This window comes from Poecile atricapillus, chromosome 10 (assembly GCF_030490865.1).
Source record: "Poecile atricapillus isolate bPoeAtr1 chromosome 10, bPoeAtr1.hap1, whole genome shotgun sequence".
Lineage (NCBI taxonomy): Eukaryota > Metazoa > Chordata > Aves > Passeriformes > Paridae > Poecile > Poecile atricapillus.
Genome location: NC_081258.1, coordinates 19516202 through 19538664, shown reverse-complemented (window position 1 = coordinate 19538664; position 22463 = coordinate 19516202). Strand labels below are relative to the sequence as shown.

The 22463-nt window shown below is 52.3% G+C and overlaps 2 protein-coding genes across 3 annotated transcripts; one reads left to right on the top strand and one right to left on the bottom strand.

Moving 5' to 3' along the window:
- Positions 1-8589: 8589 nt before the first annotated feature.
- On the bottom strand, positions 8590-15502 carry EMC8 (ER membrane protein complex subunit 8). Its single transcript, XM_058846191.1, has 5 exons — positions 15200-15502; positions 11443-11519; positions 9959-10028; positions 9396-9490; positions 8590-9274 (listed from the first exon to the last, which is right to left on the bottom strand). Exons 1-5 carry the CDS (start codon positions 15395-15397, stop codon positions 9115-9117), a joined length of 600 nt encoding a protein of 199 aa, XP_058702174.1. The 5' UTR covers positions 15398-15502; the 3' UTR covers positions 8590-9114.
- A 2103-nt stretch (positions 15503-17605) lies between these two features.
- On the top strand, positions 17606-21918 carry LOC131582673 (cytochrome c oxidase subunit 4 isoform 1, mitochondrial). Of its 2 annotated transcripts, none has more exons than XM_058846102.1 (5): positions 17606-17728; positions 18445-18524; positions 19293-19460; positions 20717-20848; positions 21653-21918. In XM_058846102.1, exons 2-5 carry the CDS (start codon positions 18446-18448, stop codon positions 21787-21789), a joined length of 516 nt encoding a protein of 171 aa, XP_058702085.1. In that variant the 5' UTR covers positions 17606-17728; position 18445; the 3' UTR covers positions 21790-21918. The 2 variants fall into 2 exon arrangements, with proteins under 2 accessions (XP_058702085.1, XP_058702086.1); XM_058846103.1 differs by having other exon boundaries at positions 17608-17728; positions 19296-19460.
- The last annotated feature ends 545 nt before the right edge of the window (positions 21919-22463 follow it).

Sequence of the window (22463 nt, the reverse complement as noted above, 5' to 3'; positions counted from 1 at the left end):
GGAGGCCGGGAGCTGAGCTCTGGGCTGACCCCTCCATCCCACCCACCTATCCCTGAGCAGCCCTTTCCTGCCTCCAGGGAAACCCACCTGATTTCATGAGGGCTGCCCATGGATTCTCCAGTGGAAAGGGTGTAGAAAATAAGGCTGGGAAAATCCTCTTTGGGATGATCCAGGTGCAACAGGTCACCCGTGGGCCTTCAGAAATCCCACCACATTCCCAAACTCCACCAATCGCGCCCACACCTAAATCTGCTCCAGGTACAACCATCCCTCAGATGCCCTCAGAGAGCAGCAGCACCCCAAACCCCCATCCCAAACTCACCTTTCAGGCAGGATAACCTGAGCCCCATGTTTTCATCCTCTCAGCGGGATCCAGCTCTCCAGCTCCGCCGCCGGCCCTCGCCGCTGGCGCTGGGAAAGAGAGGTGAGGGTTGAGGGAAGTGATGCTGGGAGGGAGAAAGGAGCAGGAGCTAAAAGCTCACATCTCTCCATACGTGTCTGTGTCTACAGGAGCCCGGGCACCACAGGAAACGCGGCTGCTCGCTCTCAAAACCACGAGTGATGTCACGGCACTCCAGTGACTCAATCTGCTCCCATGAGGTTCAGGAAGAACTTTTTAGGGGGGGTGGAGAAGGAGCCTGGTGCTGGCTGAAGGGGTCCCATCCCAGCTTCTCCACTCCTGGAGTCCAGACTGAAAATATTTTGGGATGAGAAGGTTGTGAGCAGGAGGAATTGGGTTGGTTTTAGGTTGGTTCTTGCAGAGAAAATCCCGAGTCCACACACGGGAAACAGAGGGATGTTCCCAGCACTGCCTCCATCGGGCTGAGACGGGATGCACTGCTGGAATTCACATCATCCTGCTCCTCTTGGGCATCCCTGATGTCTCGAGAGCTTTTGGATGGATGATTCCCACTGTGGGACATCGTTTCTTCAAGATGCTGAAATTTTTTTCTGCGAAAGAAGTCCCTTTATTGGGAAATCTTCACCCCTCCTCCCACAGCTGCTGGGAAAAGCTTATTGGGATGAGGGTCAGTGACTCACTTTGGCTCTTCCAAGCTCTGGGCCACACAAAGAGCCAAGGAAAGCCTCTGCTCCCCCTGCCTGACCTCTGCATTTCCAAGAAGCCCTGAGATGGCTCGGCAGCAGCCAGCAAGGGGAAGTGAAAATTTGCTCTCTCTGCTTTTAATTCTGTATTTTTATCAGTTCCCCAGGGGCAGCCCGAGCTGTGACCGCCCCCTCAGGGCTGAGGAGTGGAGTCCTCCCCAGGCCCTCACTTTGCAGCTCTCCTGGAGGCCGCCCAAATATCAAGAAATCTGTTTTGAGGCAAATCCTGTGGGTTTTGGCACCTGCTGGTGGCTCACACCACTCAGGGAGAGAGGAGGGTCACGCCGGGGACACCCAGCTCGGTGCACAGCGGGTCTGATCCTCTGGGATCTGATCCTCTGGGATCACCCCCTGTAGCCAAACCCTTGCAGGACACAGCAGCCCCCTCCCCACGGCTGAGGGCCAGATTCCAGCTCCAGAATTTGGGCAGAGAATTCCCCGCTGTGAGCATTCCAGCGGGATTCCCAGTGCTCGCTGCTCCAACTTCGCTGCCGTGTGCCAGCGCCAGGCCAAAGAAATGTTTGCACCCCGACGAGTTCACACTCCAAAAACCCCCAGGCACTCACGGCAGGCGTCACTGGAGCGGGGACCGATCCGCCGGGGCACGGGGGACACTCACAGGGTGCGCTGGGAAGGGGAAAAAGGGACCAAGCCGGGGCTCCGAGGGGTGGCACTTACCCGGTGCGCGGAGGGGCGATGCCCGCGGTCGCATCCCACCTCGCAGCGCTCCTGGATGCCGGAGGCTGGCAGCGGGGATGCCCTCAGCAGCAGGGCTGCAGGAGGTGCCAGCCGGCCGGCTTTGTGTTTGGCGAGCTCGGCTGGGAACCTGGCTAATGAGGTTAGAGGAGCCCCGGCTCCTCCCAGCCAACCTCCGAGCCCAGCCGGGCCCGGCAGAGCTCTTGGGTGATGAGGAAACGCTGCTTTCCTCTCACCCCGCTGCACAAGCCAGTCCAGAGCCGACAGAGAGAGAGGAATGACTGCCCTGAGCTGGAGGCAAAGCCCTCGGGCATCCAACATCCCTACAAGCAGCCTGAGGGCTACCAAGTGCCCGGCGAGGGCCAGCGAGTGTGCACACCCAGCTCTGGAAAGACCCATCGGCATCCCTGAGGTCCCGATGTCAACAGACATCAACCTCTGGGAGCCGCTCCACCTTGGGCAGCTTCCAGGGAGGATCTTTTCCCCTTCCCAGCCCCAAACCCAGCCTGGCAGCGGGAAGAGCAGCAGGAGGCAGCGGGTTCCTCACCATTCCCAGGATGAGCGCTCCGGGTCGGGTCCCACCCCGCTGGGAGGATGCTCGGGAGAAGGCTGAGCCTCCGGAGCAGCCGCCTTCGCCTGCATTAGCAGCAGCCAGAGGCTTTTCCATGTTACCCCTCCTCCGCAATTAAGAGGCTCCTTTTCAGGCGGTTCCAATGCAGGGCGCCGGCCCGCGGGGAACGCCGGCCGCACATTAAACACCCCCGGGCTGCGGGAGGCAGGGGAGGGGAGGAAAACTTGGAACTTCACCCAGGCATCGGGAAAGAAAGTGATCCCAGGAGTTTGGGAGGTCTCCGATGGGATCAGAGCCCCACCAAGGCCGGCTGGGATGGGCATGAGGGGCGGCAGGGAGAGGAAACGAGTGGCTGTGCTCCACTTTCTGCTGGTTTGGTCCTGCCATGTCTGATGAAAATCAGAAATCTGGGGAGAGCTGATTTCCTTCCCGATCTGACTCCTCCGATTTGTCAAACAACTGAGTTATTGCGGAGCTCCAGGAGCGGGGAGGGGGGCACAGGGGCAAGGCTGCAGCTCCAGCTGCAGGCACAGTCCTGGGCAGAGACTGCAACCCACAGCTCCTTTTCCCCCCCGGAAAACAGACTAATTAATTGGTTTATGTGGATTTTTTCCCTGTTCAGCTGTAAAGTCTAAGAGTTAGAGACGAGCCTTGAAACAGAGCCTGGCAAACCTGATCTTTCAAGATCCCATCCCAAACCCAGAGCTCGCAGCATCCCATGGAGCCAAGAATCGCTCCCTGGCAGCACAAATCCAGTCAGAGCAGCACAAATCCTGCCTCCACCTTGAGCTATTTTACTGCCTGTCTTCAAAACTACCTGTGTGCTGCTGCTGGGTGAGAACAAACAGCCCCAAACCCACGAGGGTTGGAATTAGCCTGGCCTGGAGCAGCAGTTGTTGCTACAACAGTGACAGAAAGTGATTGTCTTGCTGCAGCAAGGGGTGGGAAACATAAACACCAGGCTGCTAAAATACCTGTGGTTAGTTCTGCGGGTGCAGCACTGCTCCAGCTGCTCTGCTGACACCTGATAGGCACAAACACAGCGTCAAACACCCCTTCCTGTCCTCCCCAGGGCTGGCAAGCAAAGAAAAACCTTTGTTAAGGTTTAGAAAGGGGGGCTTGCCCAGCTTGAGGTGAGTGGGAATGGCCTGGAGTCCCTCTGGTCACTGCTGGGTGAGCAGGGTTAGGGAGTGCTAGGAAGAGGAGCAGCCCAGTGGGCTCGGCACCCCCTTTCCAGGGTCACATCCCTTCCAGGAGTTCCTGATTCCTGTCACAAGGCTCTGAGCTGTGCCTTGCTAAGCATCACATCAGGGCAAGTGGCCAAAACTCACCAAGAGCTGGCCAGGGGAGGAAGAGGATGGGCTCAGGGGGTGGGTGGGTATGGAGCCACCTTGTCTCCCTGGGGGAAGATTGTCCTTCCAGAGCTGGCCAGCGCCTGGCTGTCCCCTGAGGTGGTCACTGGCTGCTTTCCAGGCCTGGATGTGTCCCTTAGGTAGCAGGGCTGCTCCTCTCCCGGTGCTTCCCAACCCTCCTGCTCCATCCTGCCCCGGCACTGAAGCCCTGGTGGGGGGTGAGGATGGAGGACAGCTTCCCAAATTCCCTCTGGGGGAAGGGCAGGGAGAGCTGATTCTTTCCAGGCGCCAGAGGAACCGCAGGGACAAGGGACGTGTTGTGCAAACACTGGCCACAAGAAAAGCTTTGGCTGGAGAGCCCGGAGCGGCTCTGCTGGCTCCCTTCAGGAGCTGCTCCTGCAAACACCAGCTGGGCTCCCCTTTCAGCGGGGAGGGGGAGGAAGCAGCTTTCTGGGTCACAGAGTGCCAGGGTCTGCTAACGCAGGTGACACGTCACCCTGGCTCGGTGCTAACGGAGCAACCAGGCCACCTGTCCCCTCCTGCCCCCGTCCCTTCTGGCCCGGGAGGGGGAAAGGGCTGCTCCCAGCCTGGCTCGGGAGCTGCCCCAGAAAGGGGCTGCAGGGCTCTGCCCTGCCAGAGCTGGAAGTGGCAACCGGGAGCAACTGGGAGCGGAGAAGAAACTCCCTCCCGGAGATCCGGAGTCATCCAGGGCTGGCGAGCCGTACCCGGAGGGGATGCCAGGCGTGGGGAGGGAGGAGGATGTCACGAGGAGGCAGCTGAAGATGCAGGCTCCGGGGAAACTGGAGCAGCTCCAGCACTCCCCAAGCACGGGCTCTTGGCAGGACCGGCAGAGTGAGCAACCGGCAGGAACCGCGTGGGCTGGAAGCACCCCGGGAGAAAATCCAGGGATGAGACGGGAGCTGCTGCGGAGGGGGTCGGGAGCGAAGCGGGGAGGGAGCACGTACCTGAGGCACAGACCTCCTGCATCCAGAACAAAGCTCCTCTCTCCCGGCATGGATTCAGCCGGGAGGCCACGGCCGGGAATTGGCTTAGGGACCTGGCCACGGCCGCCGCTCTTCCCGGCTCGCACAGCTCCGGCTTAATCTGGGCCCAGCTTTCCCTTTTATCCCCTGCTGCTAAAACCTCGATAGAGTTTTTCAATTAGGTCCATCTTTTAAGCTCCAGGGTGCATTTCTAGGAAGGGCTGCGGCGTTTCCCTGGGGCTCGGCTGTGCGCAGAGCGGGCCGTGCCTGGCACGGATCCTGCCCGCATCCCGCTAAAGTGCTGCAGCCGGAGCGGCGCTGCCCGGAGCACTCACAGAGTGACCCCGCACCCCCAGCCCACCTACCGGGTGTTTTTAAGAGCAGAATTCCCTGCTTCCCTCATCCCAGCTCTGGCAGGATGGAAGTGCCACACGCAGGAGCGCTGTCCCCCCTGCCAGCCCCCCGTCTCCGTCCTTTCCGAATCTGCCTCTGCCGCCTTCCAAGGGAAAGCAAAAGGAAGGGATGCAGCTGGGGTGTACTTTCAGAGGAGAAGGCTGGGTGAAAATGTGGTCTAAAAGCGACGGTGGGAAAAAAAAAAACCAAGGGAAATCGATAAAGTCCTCAGCGGATCCTTGGGCACACAGAAAGCGCTGCCGGCTGCGGGAGGGCTGGGTCAGGGCGCTGGGGGAAGCAAGGAGGGGGTTGTGGTGCAGGACTGGGATGAGTGGAGGTGTTCAAATCCAGCTGGGAATAGCAGAGCCTGGGCAGGATGGGAGGGGAGCAGCCCAACAGGGACCAGCTCGTGTGGGTGCCCCGGCTGGGCTGCAGGAGCTGAATTCCACCCAAAGGAGAAGCAGAGCTCACAAACCGAGCACATTTCCCCTCGAGGCCATTTCCCAGGCTGCGCTCAGCCGCAAGCCCACCCCACTGCCAGCCTCCTCCATTAGCATTATCCCGGCTCTCCCTGGCACTGCCCTCCTCCCCCGGCATCTCCAGGCGCTTCCCAGATCGCGGAGTGCAGCGATTAGGCCGGCAGCCAGGGAGCAGAGAGACCCGGCATCGCTCCCCGCATCTGTCACTGTCACCTCTCCTTCCCGCAGAAGGAATTCTTGGGGGCAGGCAGGAGGCCGCCCCGCACGGCTGGGGTGGGCTCTGCACATCTGCCTGCTGCTGGCTCCAGCTGTGCCAGGTGATCTCTGAACCGCTCACCTGCTCCCGCATCCACAGCAGCTCCCGGAGCTGGAGCTGTTACAACTCTGCTCGCTTTCCTCGGGGAAGGAGCATCCCAGGAGCAGATGGGAAGAGGGAAAATGCCAGCAGCAGGCTGCTCCACTTGCTGGATGGGGAAAATAACTTTCCCAAAAATCATATGCACACACAGAGTGATGTGCTCAGGGAGAATGTGGGACCTGGAACTCCCTGGGAACAGGGACCTCACTTGTGAGTGTCCCAGGAACAGCTGATCAGGGATTCCATGGCTCCTGTCACCCATCTGCTTGTGGGGATGTTTGTCACTGTTCTGAAAAATTGGATTGAGTGGGGAAAGGAGAATCCCACAGGCTGGGAGAGCTGGAGGTGTTCATTTGGGGAAGAGAGGGATCCAGGGAGAGCTCAGAGCCCCCTCCAGGGCCTAAAGGGGCTCCAGGACAGCTGGAGAGGGACTGGGGACAAGGGATGGAGGGACAGGACACAGGGAATGGCTCCCACTGCCAGAGGGCAGGGATGGATGGGATACTGGGCAGGAATTGTTCCCTGTGAGAGTGGGCAGGCCCTGGCACAGGTGCCCAGAGCAGCTGTGGCTGCCCCTGGATCCCTGGAAGTGCCCAAGGCCAGGCTGGACAGGGCTTGGAGCACCCTGGGATAGGGGAAGATGTCCCTGCCATGGCAGGGGGGTGGAATGGGATGATTTTAAGATCCCTTCCCACCCAAACCATTCAGGGATTCTTTTTTCCAAGTGCTTCAGGTCGTGTGGATGAGGTAAAAAGTTGGGAGTTAAAACATCTGGGCAGGCAAATGCCTGCTGGATAGAGAGAGAAAATAAAAGTCAATCCTTAATGTCATTAACTGCTAACAAACCAAAAAGGAGTAGGACAAACATTCCCAGTGCTGCCTTCCCAGCAAGAGATGTCTTCCCCAAGGTTTCCTCCCCCTGAAGTTTTAAAAGGAATTACCTTGAATTTCTGCACTGAATCCAGCGGATCAAGCAGCCAGGAAAGCAGCATTTGCTCAGGGCACATCAGCAGGAAAGGGGAACAGAGCCTTCCCTGAGCCCTGCAGCTTCCTCATTCTTTCAGGAAAGCCACGGTGGCTCCCTGGATTTATGGAATTGCTGCTTTTGTCCAGCCTTCAATGCAAATAGGCCAGGGGAGATAAGATCTGCAGGTTTGTTCTCTTTGCTTAAAGCCAGCCTGGGCTTCTGCTGGTGGCAAAAAATCCTCATTTGAAAGCAAAGGGAAGATTAAAAAAAGGGGAAGACAAAGCACTAAAAGCTGCTCCCCTGCCAGCACCGTGTCCCAGGTTAGACACAGGGAATATTCCAACAGGTTACACACCGAGGAGACAAACTCTGCCTAACAGGGAGAGCAGGATTAGCCTGAATTTGCATATTTATGATCAAAGCTTGATTAGGAGATGCTGTTACAAAGAATGAGAAACACATTTCCAGCGGCTCAGGAGACACAACAGCTCCTTCTGACAACCCCAGACGAGGAATCTGGCTAAGATAATGCTCTGCCTCTGGGACAATGCCTTGGATTTCACTGGGAGTTTGCACCAAGTCCTCTTCCTGCAGCGTGGGTGCTTTGCACTCTGCTCCCTGGATCTCTTTTCCTACAGATGAGGAGTGGAGCAGCCACTGGAATGTGCTAAATCACTGGTTTTGGGAGCTAAATACAAGTTTTCAGTCAACAAGTGAAAACATTTCCCTCTCCTGCAAGCCTGACTCAGCCTCGGGAAGGTTCTTGACTGGGTGCCAATCTCGTTGGTAATCACACCTCACCCATGCACAGCAGGGAGATAAAAATCAAAGTGTCCAAAGCTTCCTCTCCTCCCTCCACCTCACCTCACCTGCAGGGAACTGCACAGCCTGGGGGCATCCAAGGTCTATTCCCTGCTGTAAATGGGATTTTAGCCTTGCCCCATCCCTCAGCAAGAGCAGGAGTAAAACTTGGGCTTATTGACTCAAAATCAAGAGGTTCTGACAGTTCCATTTAGAAATAAGCCCAGGCTGGATGGGGCTTGGAGCAACCTGGTCATGGGGAGGGTGTCCCTGAGATAATTTTTAAGGCCCTTCCAACCCAAACTTTGCTGTGATTTTAACACTAAGACTGGAGACAGACAGACATTTTGTGGATATTTGGATTTTCCTTGTAACAACGTTTCTGGGCAGGAAGAGAAGGAAATCTGGAGGAATTGTTGCAGGTTGAGGCTGTGCTTAACTACAGTTGGGCAAACAACCACGAGGAGTGAGGCAACAAAGAGCTCTTCTAGGCTGGTATAAAGCTGCATTGTCCAGGAAACCTCTCCTTGGAAATAAATATTAATGGGAAAGACGAGGCAAGCTGGACTAGGCTGTACCCAGGCTCCCTGATTCCATCTATTTGGATCATGAGGAAAATGAGACTTGCTGATTAACCACCCCCAGCAAATGCACAAAATTAATAAAGTATTTCACTACTGTACACTCCAACTGCAGATTCAAACTCAGCAGTGTGCTTCCAGTCCTTTTTATAAATCATTTACTTTGGGTTTAACACATTCAAGCAGGAACTGTGCTTGCCAAGCCCACGGAGAGCAGGAATCACCAGACTATTTGGGAATACTGCTTTAAAACTCTCTGTCATGCTAAAGCACTGCAAAACAGGTGACACGTGAGCATGGAACATCCTCAGCAGTTTGCATTTTACTGTGCCAAGAGAGTTACAATTCCAACCCAGGCCAGAAGAAACCATTCACCTCCCATTTGATCTATTTGCCCTTAAAATCTCTCATCTGAGGACAGGATTGATTATTTTTTTTTTTTTTTTTTTGGAAAGGTATTTCCAGAAATCGTTAAAAAGTAACCTCTCTAAAGATTAGAAAAGCTGAAGTCAAAACCTTGGAATAGGAACAGTGGGAGCCAAGCAGAAGCAGTTCTGGTTTCCAAGGAATAGCAACATTCACTACAAGTGGGATGGTGTCCACGAGGACAGCTGCAAGTGACAGCTGGCAGCTCTTCCAGGGAATGTCACCACCAACATTCCGTGGCTTTACGGACACAGCACCGCGCCACGGGACAGGCCACTCCTCTTTAATCAGTCAGCTTTCCACACAAGGTACTGAATATTAATTCTATTTACATTCAAAAATAGCGTTTTTCTCTCTTCAGTACAGAGTGGGAATGCCCATGGGTTAGTCAGGAGGATCCCTCCTAGCACAGGTGCAGCACAGCTTTGTTGATCTCCGGGTTTGTCCAGTCGTTGCGGATGTCATCCAGGTGATTATCAAAATCCACCAGCGTCTCGTAGGATTTGCTGTCCAGCAGGGATGCAGCGATTCGCTGGGCTTCGGTCCAATCTTCACAGAAGTCACTAGGATGGAAAAGAACCAGCCATCAACAGGAATCACCACAAAGAAAACTCTGGGGAATGAAGGCACGCTGCAGAGCCCTCCACAAAACCCCAGAGGCCAGGAAAGTCCCGGCTCACTCACACGTGTGGGTCCTTGCACCTCCACTTGTTCTCGTGCAGCTCGTACACGTGGATGGCAGGCTCCACACACTCCATGGTGAACTTGGTGTTGTCAACCTGGGGTGGGACACGGAAACACCACCTCAGTCTCCTCCTCAGCATCCCAGGAGATGAAATAAACCCAAAATCAGTTTGTAAAAACACGACATTGTACACCCATCCACTATTTTATCCTCAAACTGCCAAATTTAAGCTGCCAATGTCCTTTGTCACAGCAGTGAGGAGGCAAAGCCCTGTTGGTGACATTAAATATAAAAATTTAAGTTGCATGAGGAGGGCTGGAGCCAGAAATTGCTGCCTGAACATGTAGAGAAAGCCTCCAGTTCCTCTGAGGTGGCAGAGAGCTCACAACAGTCTCTCTGTGGATTTACTTTGTACTTCACTGCTCGTTTCATCTCCTCCCCAGAGCATTTTGGAGGGGAAGAGAAACTGAATTCCTCGCAAAATGAGCCAGAGAACAGCATTTCCCTGGTCCAGCAGCAGGGCCAGGACACACAGGGGGGTGAGGGGAAGGAAGTTGTTTACCATGATGAGCGCAGTGTCCGTGAATCCCTCAGCAATCCGGGAGGCCACCTTCTCTGCAACCTGGTTTGGGCTGGAGCAGAAGGGAAAAGGAACTGAGTGATGTGAGCCAGGAGTTTCAGCTGAAAGCAGCAGGAAATGAACTCAGAGAGATGTGAGGGTGACTCTGGGTGCTTGCAAACAGGAACAAGATGAAGGAGCTGATGCCACAGCTGATGGAAGGCCCTGCAGCACCCGAACTGGAGCTCAGCTGGGTTTAGGAATGGCTTTGGAATGACAGGGAACCAACATTTTGTGGCCTTCTATCTTCTTCCCTCAGACCAAAGACTTTGCCCTGGCAGGCATTTAAAAAAGAAACTGAGTTTTCTCCCCAGTCTGCACTGAAAACTTGTCCAAAATCAGATAACCTTTGAAAACCTTTACCACATTTCAAAGGTGACAATCTCTGTGTGGTGCCAGTTATCTCCAGAAATCAAACTGAAGTTTTAAAAAACCATCAAGCCTGTGATATTCTTTCAAACCTCAAAGAGAACAAACTGTAACTTCTCCTTAAAAACCTGTCCAGCAGATTTATAAGGAAAAGACAGATCATGCTTTTATCCCTGTTAGATACCTTAGAAGTCACAAGTGTTCTTTAAATAACATAATTGACTTTGAATATACGTTAACAAATAACTGGAATCCAATCATCATGGTATGGTTTGGGATGGGAGAGACCTTCAAGATCCTCTGATTCCATCCCCTGCCATGGGTGGGACACCTTTTACTATCCCAGGTTGCTCCAAGCCTCATCCAACCTTGGACACTTCCAGGGATGGAGCACAATACTTCAAACAAGTTGCTTTTATTCTAATTAGTCCTAATCCTGGATTTGTCCAATAGATAGAGGGGAAAACATGGAATACAAAGATCTAAAATTAAGCTGTGGCTCCACAGGAAGGTCCCTTATTGTTTAGTGAGTAATCTGAGTCAGCCTGCAGGGAGAAAAATGACTAATCCTGAGGAAAAGAAGTGATAAATAAGAGCTATCACTGCCTGGCTGGCATCATCCTCCACTTCTCTACCACGTAAAAAAACTGCTTTGAAAAAAAAACTCAGCGGTGATTAAGAAATATAGAAAGAATCAGGTCACTCCTGACTCTCCATAAGATCCTGGGAGTTGTCAGACTTTCCAAGATCCATACTGCACGAGCAAACACTCTGCAGATTTTGGCTTTTTCCCTGACAACTGCAATTGAAGAAGCTGGCACTGGTTCAAAGAGTGGCCTTTTATAGCAGCCACGGGAGGAGAGCAGGGATTCTGCAAAGCCTGGACTTTCTGCACCTGACCAAAGGCCACATCCCGCAGCCCCACCGAGACAATGTGGAAGCAGCTGACAGTTGTCAGAGTGAATCACACACGCCTGATTTATGGGGATGATTGCTGCTGGCAGAGTCCAAGGTACGAGCTAAAAGAGCAAACAGAAGGAAATATTGGCCCAACACACCTGGCATCTTTCACGCGTTCGTTCGCCTGGTAATATCCAGCTATCACGTAGCTGTTCTCCTTGCACCAGGAATCAATCTGGAAAAACAATGGGAACAATAAATTCTAGGAAAAAAAAAAACCAAAAAAGAATTAAAAAAAAAAAACCCAAACCAACAAACAACTCAGGATGAAGGAAATCTCATGGCTGTCCTGTAAATAAAGCAGTGTTGCTCCATCTCTGCCATGGGGTTCTTGAAATAAATCCATATTTCTGTCTGGTTCTGGGCGTGCTCACAGTTGGGTTGATCGAGCTGGGATGGAGAAACCCAACAGAGCATTTGGAGAATGATGGGAAGCATTAACCAAATGGAGCAAAAGAGCAAGGAGTTGTCTCAGTCAAAGCCTGGCCTAAATCCGAGTGACAGGACAATTAAACTCAGCCTGGAGAGGGTTTGGGTCTCACCCACCGATGGCTGGGAGAATTTTCTGTCAGTGCTCACCTGCCAAGGGACTTTAGAGAATTCTGCCCTGTCCTTGCAGAAAGGTTTTATTTCTAATGTCCCATTTCTAGGGGAAAATGCAACCATTTGGGGCCTTCATTAGAAAATAAAAGCTCGAGGTGAAAGGCAAATGTGAGGCAGAAGTGTGTCCCATTTAGCAGCTTTTCAACTGAGATTAAATTGTTTTCCTTTGAGAGCTCTTCCTTATTTAACAACTCTATGTAAATGCTTCAACAGATGTTATTTTTTCATATAATTTGCACAAGTTTTGATTTACACAAGTACAAAACTGAGGTAGTTTTGTTGGTTGTTGCTTTTTAATTTAATGAGTTTAAATGCTGCTGTTCTTGCTGCTTTACACTGGAGCTGAATTCCTCCTGCTGAGTCTGGCTTTGAAAATATCCATCTATCTATATATATGATATCTATATATATATATATGCTGTTTTTCATTAGAATTGAGGGTATCAAGTCAGCAAAATACAAAGACAGAAGGGGAGGAAGCAGCTCAAATTTTCCTTTGCAGTCCCTAGAGAGCATGGCCTCAAAAAACCCTCCCCAGCTCTATTAAAAAGGACTCCAAAAATACATCTGGTGCTGACCTGTCGCATCCTGGGAGTCAAATCAATCTCATTTTCAGCAATAATTATTGTATTAGACTGCAGAACCAACCAAACAAAACAGCCATGTGAATAATCCAAGGGATGACACGGATTTAAGTGATAAAATAAAAAAGCTGTGCAGCCCTGCAAGAGCTGCTGTTTCAATTCCAAACCCATTTTGAGGGCTTAGGACTCTGGTTTTAATTGTTAGTGGTTTGAAAGCTTGGCATTAGACAGTAAAATTAATAATAATAATAATTATTAAAAAAAAACCCAACTCTATCCATTTAAAAATTAAAAACCGCAGTCCTAAATCCATTTTTGTTCCCTACCAAAAATTGTCTTGAAAAGAAAGAAAAGAATGATTTTAAGTTCTCACTTTCCTAACTGGTAATTAAAAATTGCTTCTGCATAAAACAAAGGGGGGAAAAAAAAAATCTCATTTTGGAATAAAAGCTGTTTCCAGCTGCAATTTCCAAGCCCAGCACTGTCCCCTCAGGTATCCTACAGCAATTAGCTCCTATCAAAAATATTTTTAATATTAGAAATATTTTTAGTCATATCCAGCCCTGCCAAGGAAAAATCCAAAGTGGCTTTGCTTTGTTGCAGCCACCAGGGCTGGAAAACCCTGGAAGGAGGAGGAGGAGGAGGAGGAGGAGGAGGAGGAGGAAGAGGAGGAGGAGGAGGAGGGGCTGAGTGTTGTTCCAGGAGAGGGAAGTGCTCCTTGGCTTCTCCTTTTTGGAGCTGTGGTTGTAAAACCACTTCAATTAGCTGAGAAATTCAGAGGCTCGAGTGCAACTTAATTCACTTTTTCTTAATGACTCTGGCTTGGAAAAGGATTTCAAAGTGCAAATTAAACACGGGAGCTTCTGCTCTGCCCTCCGGAGCTACGAATCTTGGGAAATCAGAGAATCCTGGAATATCCTAAGCTGGGAGGGATCCTCAAGGATCATCAATCCAGCTCCTGGCCCTGCACAGACACCCCCAAATCCCTCCCTGTGCCTGGAAACCTTGGGAATGTGAACATTCCCTGGGGAGTTCAGTGCCCCACCACCCTCTGGAGGTGTTTGTTTAGGTTTTTTTCATTCCTTGTACCCCCTGAAAGTTTTAGCAGGCAAAGCCCTCAAGTTTGGAAGTGCCTCCTCTATTTCCAGATTAAATCTGGAGATTTTTGCTCCCATTCCATTCGGGGATGACTCAGGGCAGGGAAGAGGAGGTGAAACTTGTGGGGCTGGTTCTAAAAACCCTCCCACAGGGCCACCCTCAACCACGGATCAGCAAGAATTGAACTTGGAAAGAACCAGATCCCATTAAATCCTGCCACTGCTGTGAAATCCTTCAGAACTGAAGCTGCTTTGATAAAAGAAATGAGTTTAAGCGCCCTGATCTCCCTGATTTATTCTGGATCCACACGCCAGGTTGTACAGAAGATGTGGAATCACCTCCTTTCCACCTTTTCCATGAACAAATCCAATTTTCACAGCTGCTCTGACAGGATTTACCGACACCTTTGCCTTTGTTTAAACCCAGAAGAGCAGCAAAAGGCCCCAGGCTCTTGTAAAATTCTGTGGTTTAGAACGGCTGTGAACCACACAGAGCTGTAGCAAATCCTAATTATTGTGGGAAACACCAAGAGTTTCCAACCTTTACCTTTTTTGCACCAAAAACTGAGAGTAAATTAGTAAAGTTCTGCTATTGCTTTGGCTCTGGGATACTTTTTTTCCTGTAGATGTTGCAAGAAACAGGATTTATCTCTTAATAATCCTATCCTGCTGCAAGATCTACACTGAAAAGCTGCACTGAAAGCCTAAAGTTTACCAAAATTCACTGCCACAAACCCTGTGGAAAGACTTTAAATTCTGATTTAATGAAAACACACAGCGCTCTGCTACTCCTACACCGCTGTGAATACATTTAAAATGATAAATTTTGTGTGTTTTGTGGTAAAACTAACTGCTCAGGGCTCAGGCTCAGCTCCTGTCCCGTGCCTCTGGCTGCATTTCATCATTTCCAGGCTTCACAAAGATGTCAACATTCCCATGGCATCATCTCAGCTGAAGAAAACTGGAATTTATTTACAAGTAACTGGAATTTGTTTCCAAATAAAATCTTTATTGGGACGAAAAAGACTGAGAGAAACATTAAAGCTGAGTCTGGAGGAAGCAGAAAACCGTCATTTTTAATGATGTCAAAAAGGGATGGATCTTCTTTTGCTCACAATCATATAATCACGGAATCATGGGGTGGTTTGGGTTGGAGGGAACCTTAAAGCCCATCCCATTCCAGCTTCCATCATCCCAGGGTGCTCCAAGCCCTGGACTTGGGCATTTCCAGGGATCCAGGGGCAGCCAGAGCTGCTCTGGGCACCTGTGCCAGGAGCTCCCATCCTCACAGGGAAATATTCCTATATTCCTATATCCCATCTAAATCCACTCTCTGGCAGTGGGAGCCATTCCCTGTGTCCTGTCTCTCCTCCCAGTCCCTCTCCAGCTCTCCTGGAGCCCCTTCAGGCCCTGGAGGGGGCTCTGAGCTCTCCCTGGATCCTTCTCTTATCCAGGTGAGCACCTCCAGCTCTCCCAGCCGAGTTCTCCCAGCCTCTGGAGCACCTCCCTCCACCCCCCAAGCTGTGCCACGACCCTTCCCCATCTCCCGCATCCCTGCGGGAACACCTCACCAGGCTCAGGGCCACCTCCAGCATGGGAGCGAGCGCCAGCGTCCCGTGGAAGAGCGGGATGCAATCCACGAACAGCGCGGGCTGCGCCGGCCGCGGGGCCGGCGGGCGCTCGGCCACCAGCAGCCCGTTAACGGCGCAGTGCGGGTACTTGGCGCCGTGCAGGACCATCTTGCAGTAAGCCTGGGTGGTCAGCTTCATGGTGCCGTGCCCCGGCCCGCTTCGGCCCGGCCCGGCCCGGCCCCGCTGCGGCCCCCGCGCCGCCTCACGCCGCTCCCCGCCCGCCGCCAAGCGCCGCCGCCCGCCGCCAAGCGCCGCCAAGCGCGGCCGGCTTTGCGACAGCGGTTTGGGGTGAGGGGAGCGAGGGGAGGATCCCAGAAATCCCCGGGATGGAGGGTGCAGGGTCAGGGGTGTGAGGGTGAGCACCGAGCGGGGCGGGGTGGGTGCCTGAGGTGACGGCGGTGCCGTGGAATCACCGAACGGCAGCGTGGGTGAGGTGGGGAAAAACCTCTGGGATCATCGGGTGGGGAAAAACCTCTGGGATTATCGGGCTGGGAAAAAGCTCTGGGATTATCGGGCTGGGAAAGACCTCTGGGATCATCGGGTGTGGAAAAAACCTCTGGGATCATCGGGTGGGGAAAAACCTCTGGGATCGTCGGGTTAGAAAAACCTCTGGGATCATCGGGTGGGAAAAACCTCTGGGATCATCGGGTGGGGAAAAACCTCTGGGATCATCGGGTTAGAAAAACCTCTGGGATCATCAGGTTAGAAAAACCTCTGGGATTATCGGGTTAGAGAAACCTCTGGGATCATCGGGTTGGAAAAAGCTCTGGGATCATCGGGTGGGGAAAAGAGCTCCTGGATCATCCGGCCTGTTATGGATCGCCTCCATGTCGTGGTGAATCGCAGGATGGTTTGGGATGGAATGGCCTTAAAGATCATTAATTTCCAACCCTGACATCTTCCCCTCTCCCAGGCTGCTCCAAGCCCCGTCCAGCCAGGCCTTGGGCACTTGCAGGGATGCTCCATCCCAAATAATAAAGGAAAGATGGTTTCGATATAAAAGGTAACACCTCAAATTACTTCAGTGATGCCTCAGGCACATTTGGCCCCAGCTGTCACACGGATCCCTGCCCTGTCCAAACACCTGGAAGCTCTTGATGCTTTTTCCATCCTGGTTTTTGGCTGGTCCTGGGCTCCAAGCCTTGAACCCTGTGTCCATTTCTGGGCTCCTCACAACAACACCTTGGGAGGCTGGAGCACGTCCAGGGAAGGGAATGGAGCTGGGAAAGGGCTGGAGAATTCCTGAGGGAGCTGGGAAGGGGCTGGAGAATTCCTGAGGGAGCTGGGAAGGGGCTGGAGAATTCCTGAGGGAGCTGGGAAGGGGCTGGAGAATCCCTGAGGGAGCTGGGAAGGGGCTCAGCCTGGAGAAAAGGAGCTCAGGGGGAATTTCTGGCTCTGCACAGCTCCCTGCCAGGAGGGGACAGCCGGGGGGAACAGGGACAGGAGGAGAGGGAACGGCCTCAGGCTGGGCCAGGGGAGGCTCAGGATGGACAGCAGCAGGAATTTCCCCATGGAAAGGGGGATCAGGAATTGGAAGTGCCCAGGGAGGTTTGGAGTGCCCATCCCTGGAGGTGTCCCAGGAATTCCTGGATGTGGCACTCAGAGCTCCGGGCTGGGGACAAGGTGGGGACGGGGCACAGATGACCATTGTGGAAAACGAGGTTCACATAATTTTTATAGAATTCAAAAGTTTAATAAAATAGAAACAATTAGGAGAAAAAAAATAAAGTATACAGATACAGCCGGGTGTCTGTGCATTCAGCCAAGAGAACACACCTCACTAACAAAGGATTGTCCCTTAAAAACAGAACCCTACTACATATCCATAAATTCTCATACATATTCATACAGTCTTCTCAGGATCTTTGGTGTTCCTCTGTTCAGTGTTCTCTTGCCCCCTTCCCAATAGATCAATCTTCTTGGCGCCATTGAGATTTACATTCCCTGATAGCAGAAATGCAATAAATTCCTCCCCCAGAGCTCTGGTTACTGCTGTCTTCATCTGGATAAAATAGTTTATAAATGCAGGAGTTCTCTAGCTGTTTTTTTTTTCCCTCAGTCTTTGGGTTATACAAACAAAAGCAGTTTTTATTTTAATACTATGCCATAGCCTAACATATATTTATTATACCACTATTTCTAAGTTTCATCAATAACAGAAATAAAACTATATTAATACAACAGAATTTCCCATTCTTATACACATAACATTCATTTTAATATTTGCGAAAAGCCAACAATATAATCTGTATCACACCATCGATGACCTTGGAGCTCTTTCCCACCCTCAGACATTCCGGGATTTTGGGAATCCGGGATAATCCTCCAGGCGCGGTCCGCCCGCATCCCGTCATCCCCCGCGCGGGGCCGCTCCGGCCCGGGCCGCTCGCTGCCCCGCGCTCCCGGCGTGCCCCGCGCTTCCGCCCGCGCCTCCTTCCGCTGCCGCCTGCCCTAGAGGACGGTCGCCAGGTCGTGGGGCCGGGACGGGCCGGGAGGAGCCCGGGAACGGGCTGGGAACGGGCTGGGAGGGAGAACGGAGCCCCTCCGCCATCCCTACCCGCGCCCGGGTTGGCGGGTGGCGGGGAGGGCTGTGAGTGGGGAGCGCTGCCACCCCTCCCGCGCGTTTCAGCCTGTCCCTGAGGGGTTCTGTCGCCGGTGTCGCGACATGTCGGCCGGGACTGAGGGGACAATCAGGGAGGGCAGAGCCAGGGGCAGATAGCGGGTCCTTGCGGGAGCTGGGGCGGCTTTGGGCTGAGGTGGGGTCAGCGGAGGGACAGGAATGCCGTGTGGGTGGGAATTACCTGTCTGGGATCTCCAGGGACCGCTCCCTGCTGAGGGCTCCCTGCACTGGCTCTGGGATGTGCTTGGGCTCGCTTGAGGCTCCTGGAATCCTCCCAGGAATGGTTTATTTTGGAATTACAGCGTTCTGGAAGGGTGAGTCAAATAAGGGAATGTCCTTTGCTTCGAGTGCAGGAATTAAAAACAGGGAGAGAAATGCTCATCCAAGACAGCGTAGTGGGAGAATGTCCCACTAAATATCCTTTTCAGCGTGGAGTGATGTGCTGCCCTTTGGAGATGGAGCAGGAAATCTTTAGGCTTTATTTTTATTATTTTTTTTCACAATATAAACTCGTGTAAAGCGTTATTTCACCTTGGGCACTGACTGTTGCTGCCTGCCCCTGCAGGATGCTGGCTTCCAGAGTGTTCAGCCTGGTCGGGAGGAGATCCATCTCCACCTCCCTGTGCCTCAGGGCACATGGACACGGTGGGTCCTGGCTGCTGGGGGGCAGGGAGGGAATAAAACAGGGCTTTGGAGCACAAAAAGCTGCTCTGGGTGGGCTGTGGGTGAGGGGAGGGTTGGGATGGAATGGAGAGAGCTTGGAGAGGTAGCAGGAATCACAATTATGGGATCATTCAGGTGGGAGAAGAGCTCCATCGAGTCCCATCTGTGACCGATCCCCACCTTGTCCCCAGCCCGGAGCTCTGAGTGCCACTCCCAGGAATTCCTGGGACACCTCCAGGGATGGGCACTCCAACCCTCCCTGGGCACTTCCAATTCCTGATCCCCCTTTCCATGGGGAAATTCCTGCTGCTGTCCACCCTGAGCCTCCCCTGGCCCAGCCTGAGGCCGTTCCCTCTCCTCCTGTCCCTGTTCCCCCTGGCTGTCCCCTCCTGGCAGGGAGCTGTGCAGAGCCAGAAATTCCCCCTGAGCCTCCTTTTCTCCAGGCTGAGCTCCCTCAGCAGCCCCTGGAGCCCTGGAAGTGCCCAAGGCCAGGCTGGAGCAGGTTTGGAGTGCTGGGATAGTGGGAGGTGTCCCTACCCATGGCAGGGAGTGGAACTGGGATGAGCTTTAAGATCCTTCCCAATCCACCCCAAACCATCCTGTAATTCCATTTTTCTGCTGTTACACCCGCATTTATTCTAAACCCTTCCACGCCCTGGATTCCTGCACTTGTGCACTGTTGTCTCTTGTGTTGTGAGCGGTCAGAGCTGTTTGTGCAGGCCCTTGACCCCTGTCCCCGTGTCCCCTCAGCAGGCGTGGTCAAGGCTGAGGATTACACCCTGCCAGCCTACGTGGACCGGCGGGATGTCCCCCTGCCCGAGGTGGCCTTCGTGAGGGACCTCTCTGCGCAGCAGCAGGCGCTCAAGGAGAAGGAGAAGGCATCGTGGAGCGCCCTGTCCGTGGATGAGAAAGTGGAATGTAGGTTTTGGGGGCTCTGAGGGACCCCCCCAGGCAGCAACAGCGCAATTTCCATGTTTGGTGGCGTGGAATGGGTTGGGTGGGAAGGGAGCTTGGAAGTCATGTCATTCCACTGTCCCAGGCTGCTCTGAGCTCCATCCAAGCTGGCCTTGGACACTTCCAGGGAGCCAGGGGCAGCCACAGCTTCTCTGGGCACCTGTGCCAGGGCCTGCCCACCCTCATTCCTTCCCAATATCCCGTCTAAACCCACTGAGCTCAAAGCCATTCCCTTGTCCTGTCACTCCAGGCCCTTGTCAAAAGCCTTTTGTTCCAGGCCATGCTTGGAGCAGCTCTTAATCCCTGTTTTTCCCAGTGTCTGTGAGCAGATCTGATCCATGAAGGAATTTTCTTAATTATGATGGAGCTCCTTGTGTGCTCCGTTATTTTTATTACCAAGGTCTTTGGTGCTATTACAGAACATGAAATGCCTCTGCTGTGGCTTCTGTTCCATATCTGAGGTCACATTCAGCCATTCCTTCCTCTTCCAGAAAACAAATAATAATAATTAGATTTATTTCTTGATTCCCATCTGCTTTCAACCAGCCAGGAAAAAAATCTCTTCAGTACAACAAGGTGCCATTGTTAGTCCAGCTGAGTGAAGTGAGCCCCAAACACAAACGTGGATTTGAATGTTAATAACCACTGACCTTGGCATGAACCAAACTCCAGCTAATGGAAGTTTCCCGTGGGTGTTTTGACTTGCAAATAAATCTGCCTCATCTTTTCTAACTTCTCTCACGGTATGAAGGGAAAACCTGGTCTGGGAAAGGTTTAAAACTTTTTGAGGAATTGCTCAGATGTCCCAGAGCACTCCAAATTTTCTGTTGCTTTGGATTTTAAGTTCCTGTGGATTTCAGTGGCAGCTGAGAAGCCTTTAGTGCTCACAACATTCCTGATGGAATTACTTGTGCTAGGAAGCTTTGGGGTCAGTAACCACACTGGGAATTGGAGGGGAGGAAGGAGAACTCCCAGTTTTCCTTCCTTCAGGACTATACTGTAACTTTTGCCCAACTTCAGGATAATCTGTGAAATGGAGACTAAAATTGATGTGGGGGTGAAAAACCTGATTTGCTTTGGTGTGTGCCAAACCTAATTTAACATCTGTCCCCTCTTGGGCAGCCTCAGGCTTTGTTCACCTCCCTCTGCAGAGTTCCTGGTCACCTGAAAATCCCAGGAAAAGTTAAAAGAGAGGATTTGATACTTTTTTTTCCCCCCAGTGTATCGGATTAAATTCAATGAGACCTACGCAGAGATGAACAAAGGGACGAACGAGTGGAAAACCATCCTGGGGGGAGTTTTCTTCTTCCTTGGTTTCACTGGAATCATCCTTATCTGGCAGAAGCACTTCAGTAAGTAATTCTTCCATGGGGAGCGGGATCAGGAGATGCCTGATGGGAATTCTGTGGGGTCAGGATGGTTTATGGAACAGCCAGAACAGGAGCTGTCTGTTGGTCCCTGGAAACTCCATCCTGGAGTTGTAACTTGTGGGGAAGTAGCAGAAATATTCAGGAAGCTGAGTCACAGAAAGGGAGTGGAGCTTTGGGAGGACAGGAAATGGAAGGGAATGAGTGGTGGGATTCCTGATCCCAGAGCTTCCCCTCTTTTGCTGCCTTGGTAGCGAACATTTGGGTTTCTGCCACGTTTGGCTGCTTTCCCAGCTAAGGATCCGACCTGCAGGGAGCCTCCAGCGGCTGGGAGGCAGAGCAGCAGTTAAAGGAGCTGCTCCCTGCCTTGAGGCTCCCAAAAATAGGAAAGCAGGAAGCTGTTACCTTGGTGATGAAGGAAACCACTGGAGAATCCATGTGGGAGTGTGGCCTGAGCTGGATGCTGCAGGAACTGGGTGCAGGGAGTGGAGCTTTGAGCAGATCACAGAACCACAGGCTGGTTTGGGTTGGAAGGGATCTTGAGGATTATCCCATTTCACCTCCATCCATGCACACGGACACTTCCCACTACCCCAGGGTTCTCCAAGCCCCATCCAACCTGGCCTTGGACACTTCCAGGGATGGGGCACCCACAGCTGGGTAACCTGCTCCAGTGGGATGACTTCAGGGGGGAAAAAAAACCCTTTATTAGTGAAACTTAGCCCAAAATTCCCAACATACCAGCGTGGCACGAGGACATAATTCCATCATTCCCTTCCCATCCTGCAGTGTACGGCCCCATCCCGCACACCTTCTCCGAGGACTGGCTGTCGGCTCAGACCAAGAGGATGTTGGACATGAGGGTTAACCCCGTGGAGGGCATCTCAGCCCAGTGGGATTTTGACAAGAACGAATGGAAGAAATAAAGCAACTCAGTGGAAGCTGCTCCGCTTGAAGATGAAATGATTCCATCACCTGTGTGTGACCTCGTTGCTTGTTGTACTGGAACACCCTCTCCACCTCCAGAAATGCTAATAAATGTCTGGTTAACTTGAGAGCTGCCTCTTGCTGGTCTCTGGGTGGGTTTGTTGGGGTGGGACATTGGGTTCCTGAACAAGATTTGCTTCCTGGCTTAAATGTTTTCAGGGCTAAGAAAGCTGCTGCCAAATTTCTCCCTTCAGCTGAGCTGGTGTCTCCTGGACTCTGCGGGTTTTTGTTCCAGGCCATGCCTGGAACAGCTCTTAATCCCTGTTTTTCACAGTGTCTCTGTGAGCAGAGCTGATCCATGAAGGAATTTTCTTAATTATGATGGAGCTCCTTGTGTGCCCACATCAATCATCCATGATTTTTATTCCCAAGATCTTTGGTTCCTCTGATCCCTGCCCCTCTGAAAAAACTAAACCAAGCCTGGACTTCAGTTTGCTCTTTTCCTGATGGGACAGGAAACCATCAGGAAACTTGATGTTGTGGTTTAGGAGCTGTGGTGGGGTCTCAGGCACTTGCTGATCCCCTCTCCCTTCCCCTCAGAAATTTGGGAAGGTTTTTAAGGTGAGGTAATCAGGTGGGAATTATGCAACAAGCTCCCCTTCCTACACCTGAA

Bases quoted from the DNA above. Each gene is read 5' to 3' on its own strand.
- EMC8 (XM_058846191.1), bottom strand. From the start codon at position 15,397: ATGAAGCTGACCACCCAGGCTTACTGCAAGATGGTCCTGCACGGCGCC. The intron at 10,029-11,442 runs GTGTGTTGGGCC...CTTCTGCTCCAG, and splicing joins GAACGCGTGAAAGATGCCAG to CCCAAACCAGGTTGCAGAGA. The intron at 9,275-9,395 runs GTGAGTGAGCCG...TTTCCATCCTAG, and splicing joins AGGTGCAAGGACCCACACGT to TGACTTCTGTGAAGATTGGA.
- LOC131582673 (XM_058846102.1), top strand. From the start codon at position 18,446: ATGCTGGCTTCCAGAGTGTTCAGCCTGGTCGGGAGGAGATCCATCTCC. The intron at 19,461-20,716 runs GTAGGTTTTGGG...TTTTCCCCCCAG, and splicing joins CGTGGATGAGAAAGTGGAAT to TGTATCGGATTAAATTCAAT. The intron at 20,849-21,652 runs GTAAGTAATTCT...CCCATCCTGCAG, and splicing joins TATCTGGCAGAAGCACTTCA to TGTACGGCCCCATCCCGCAC.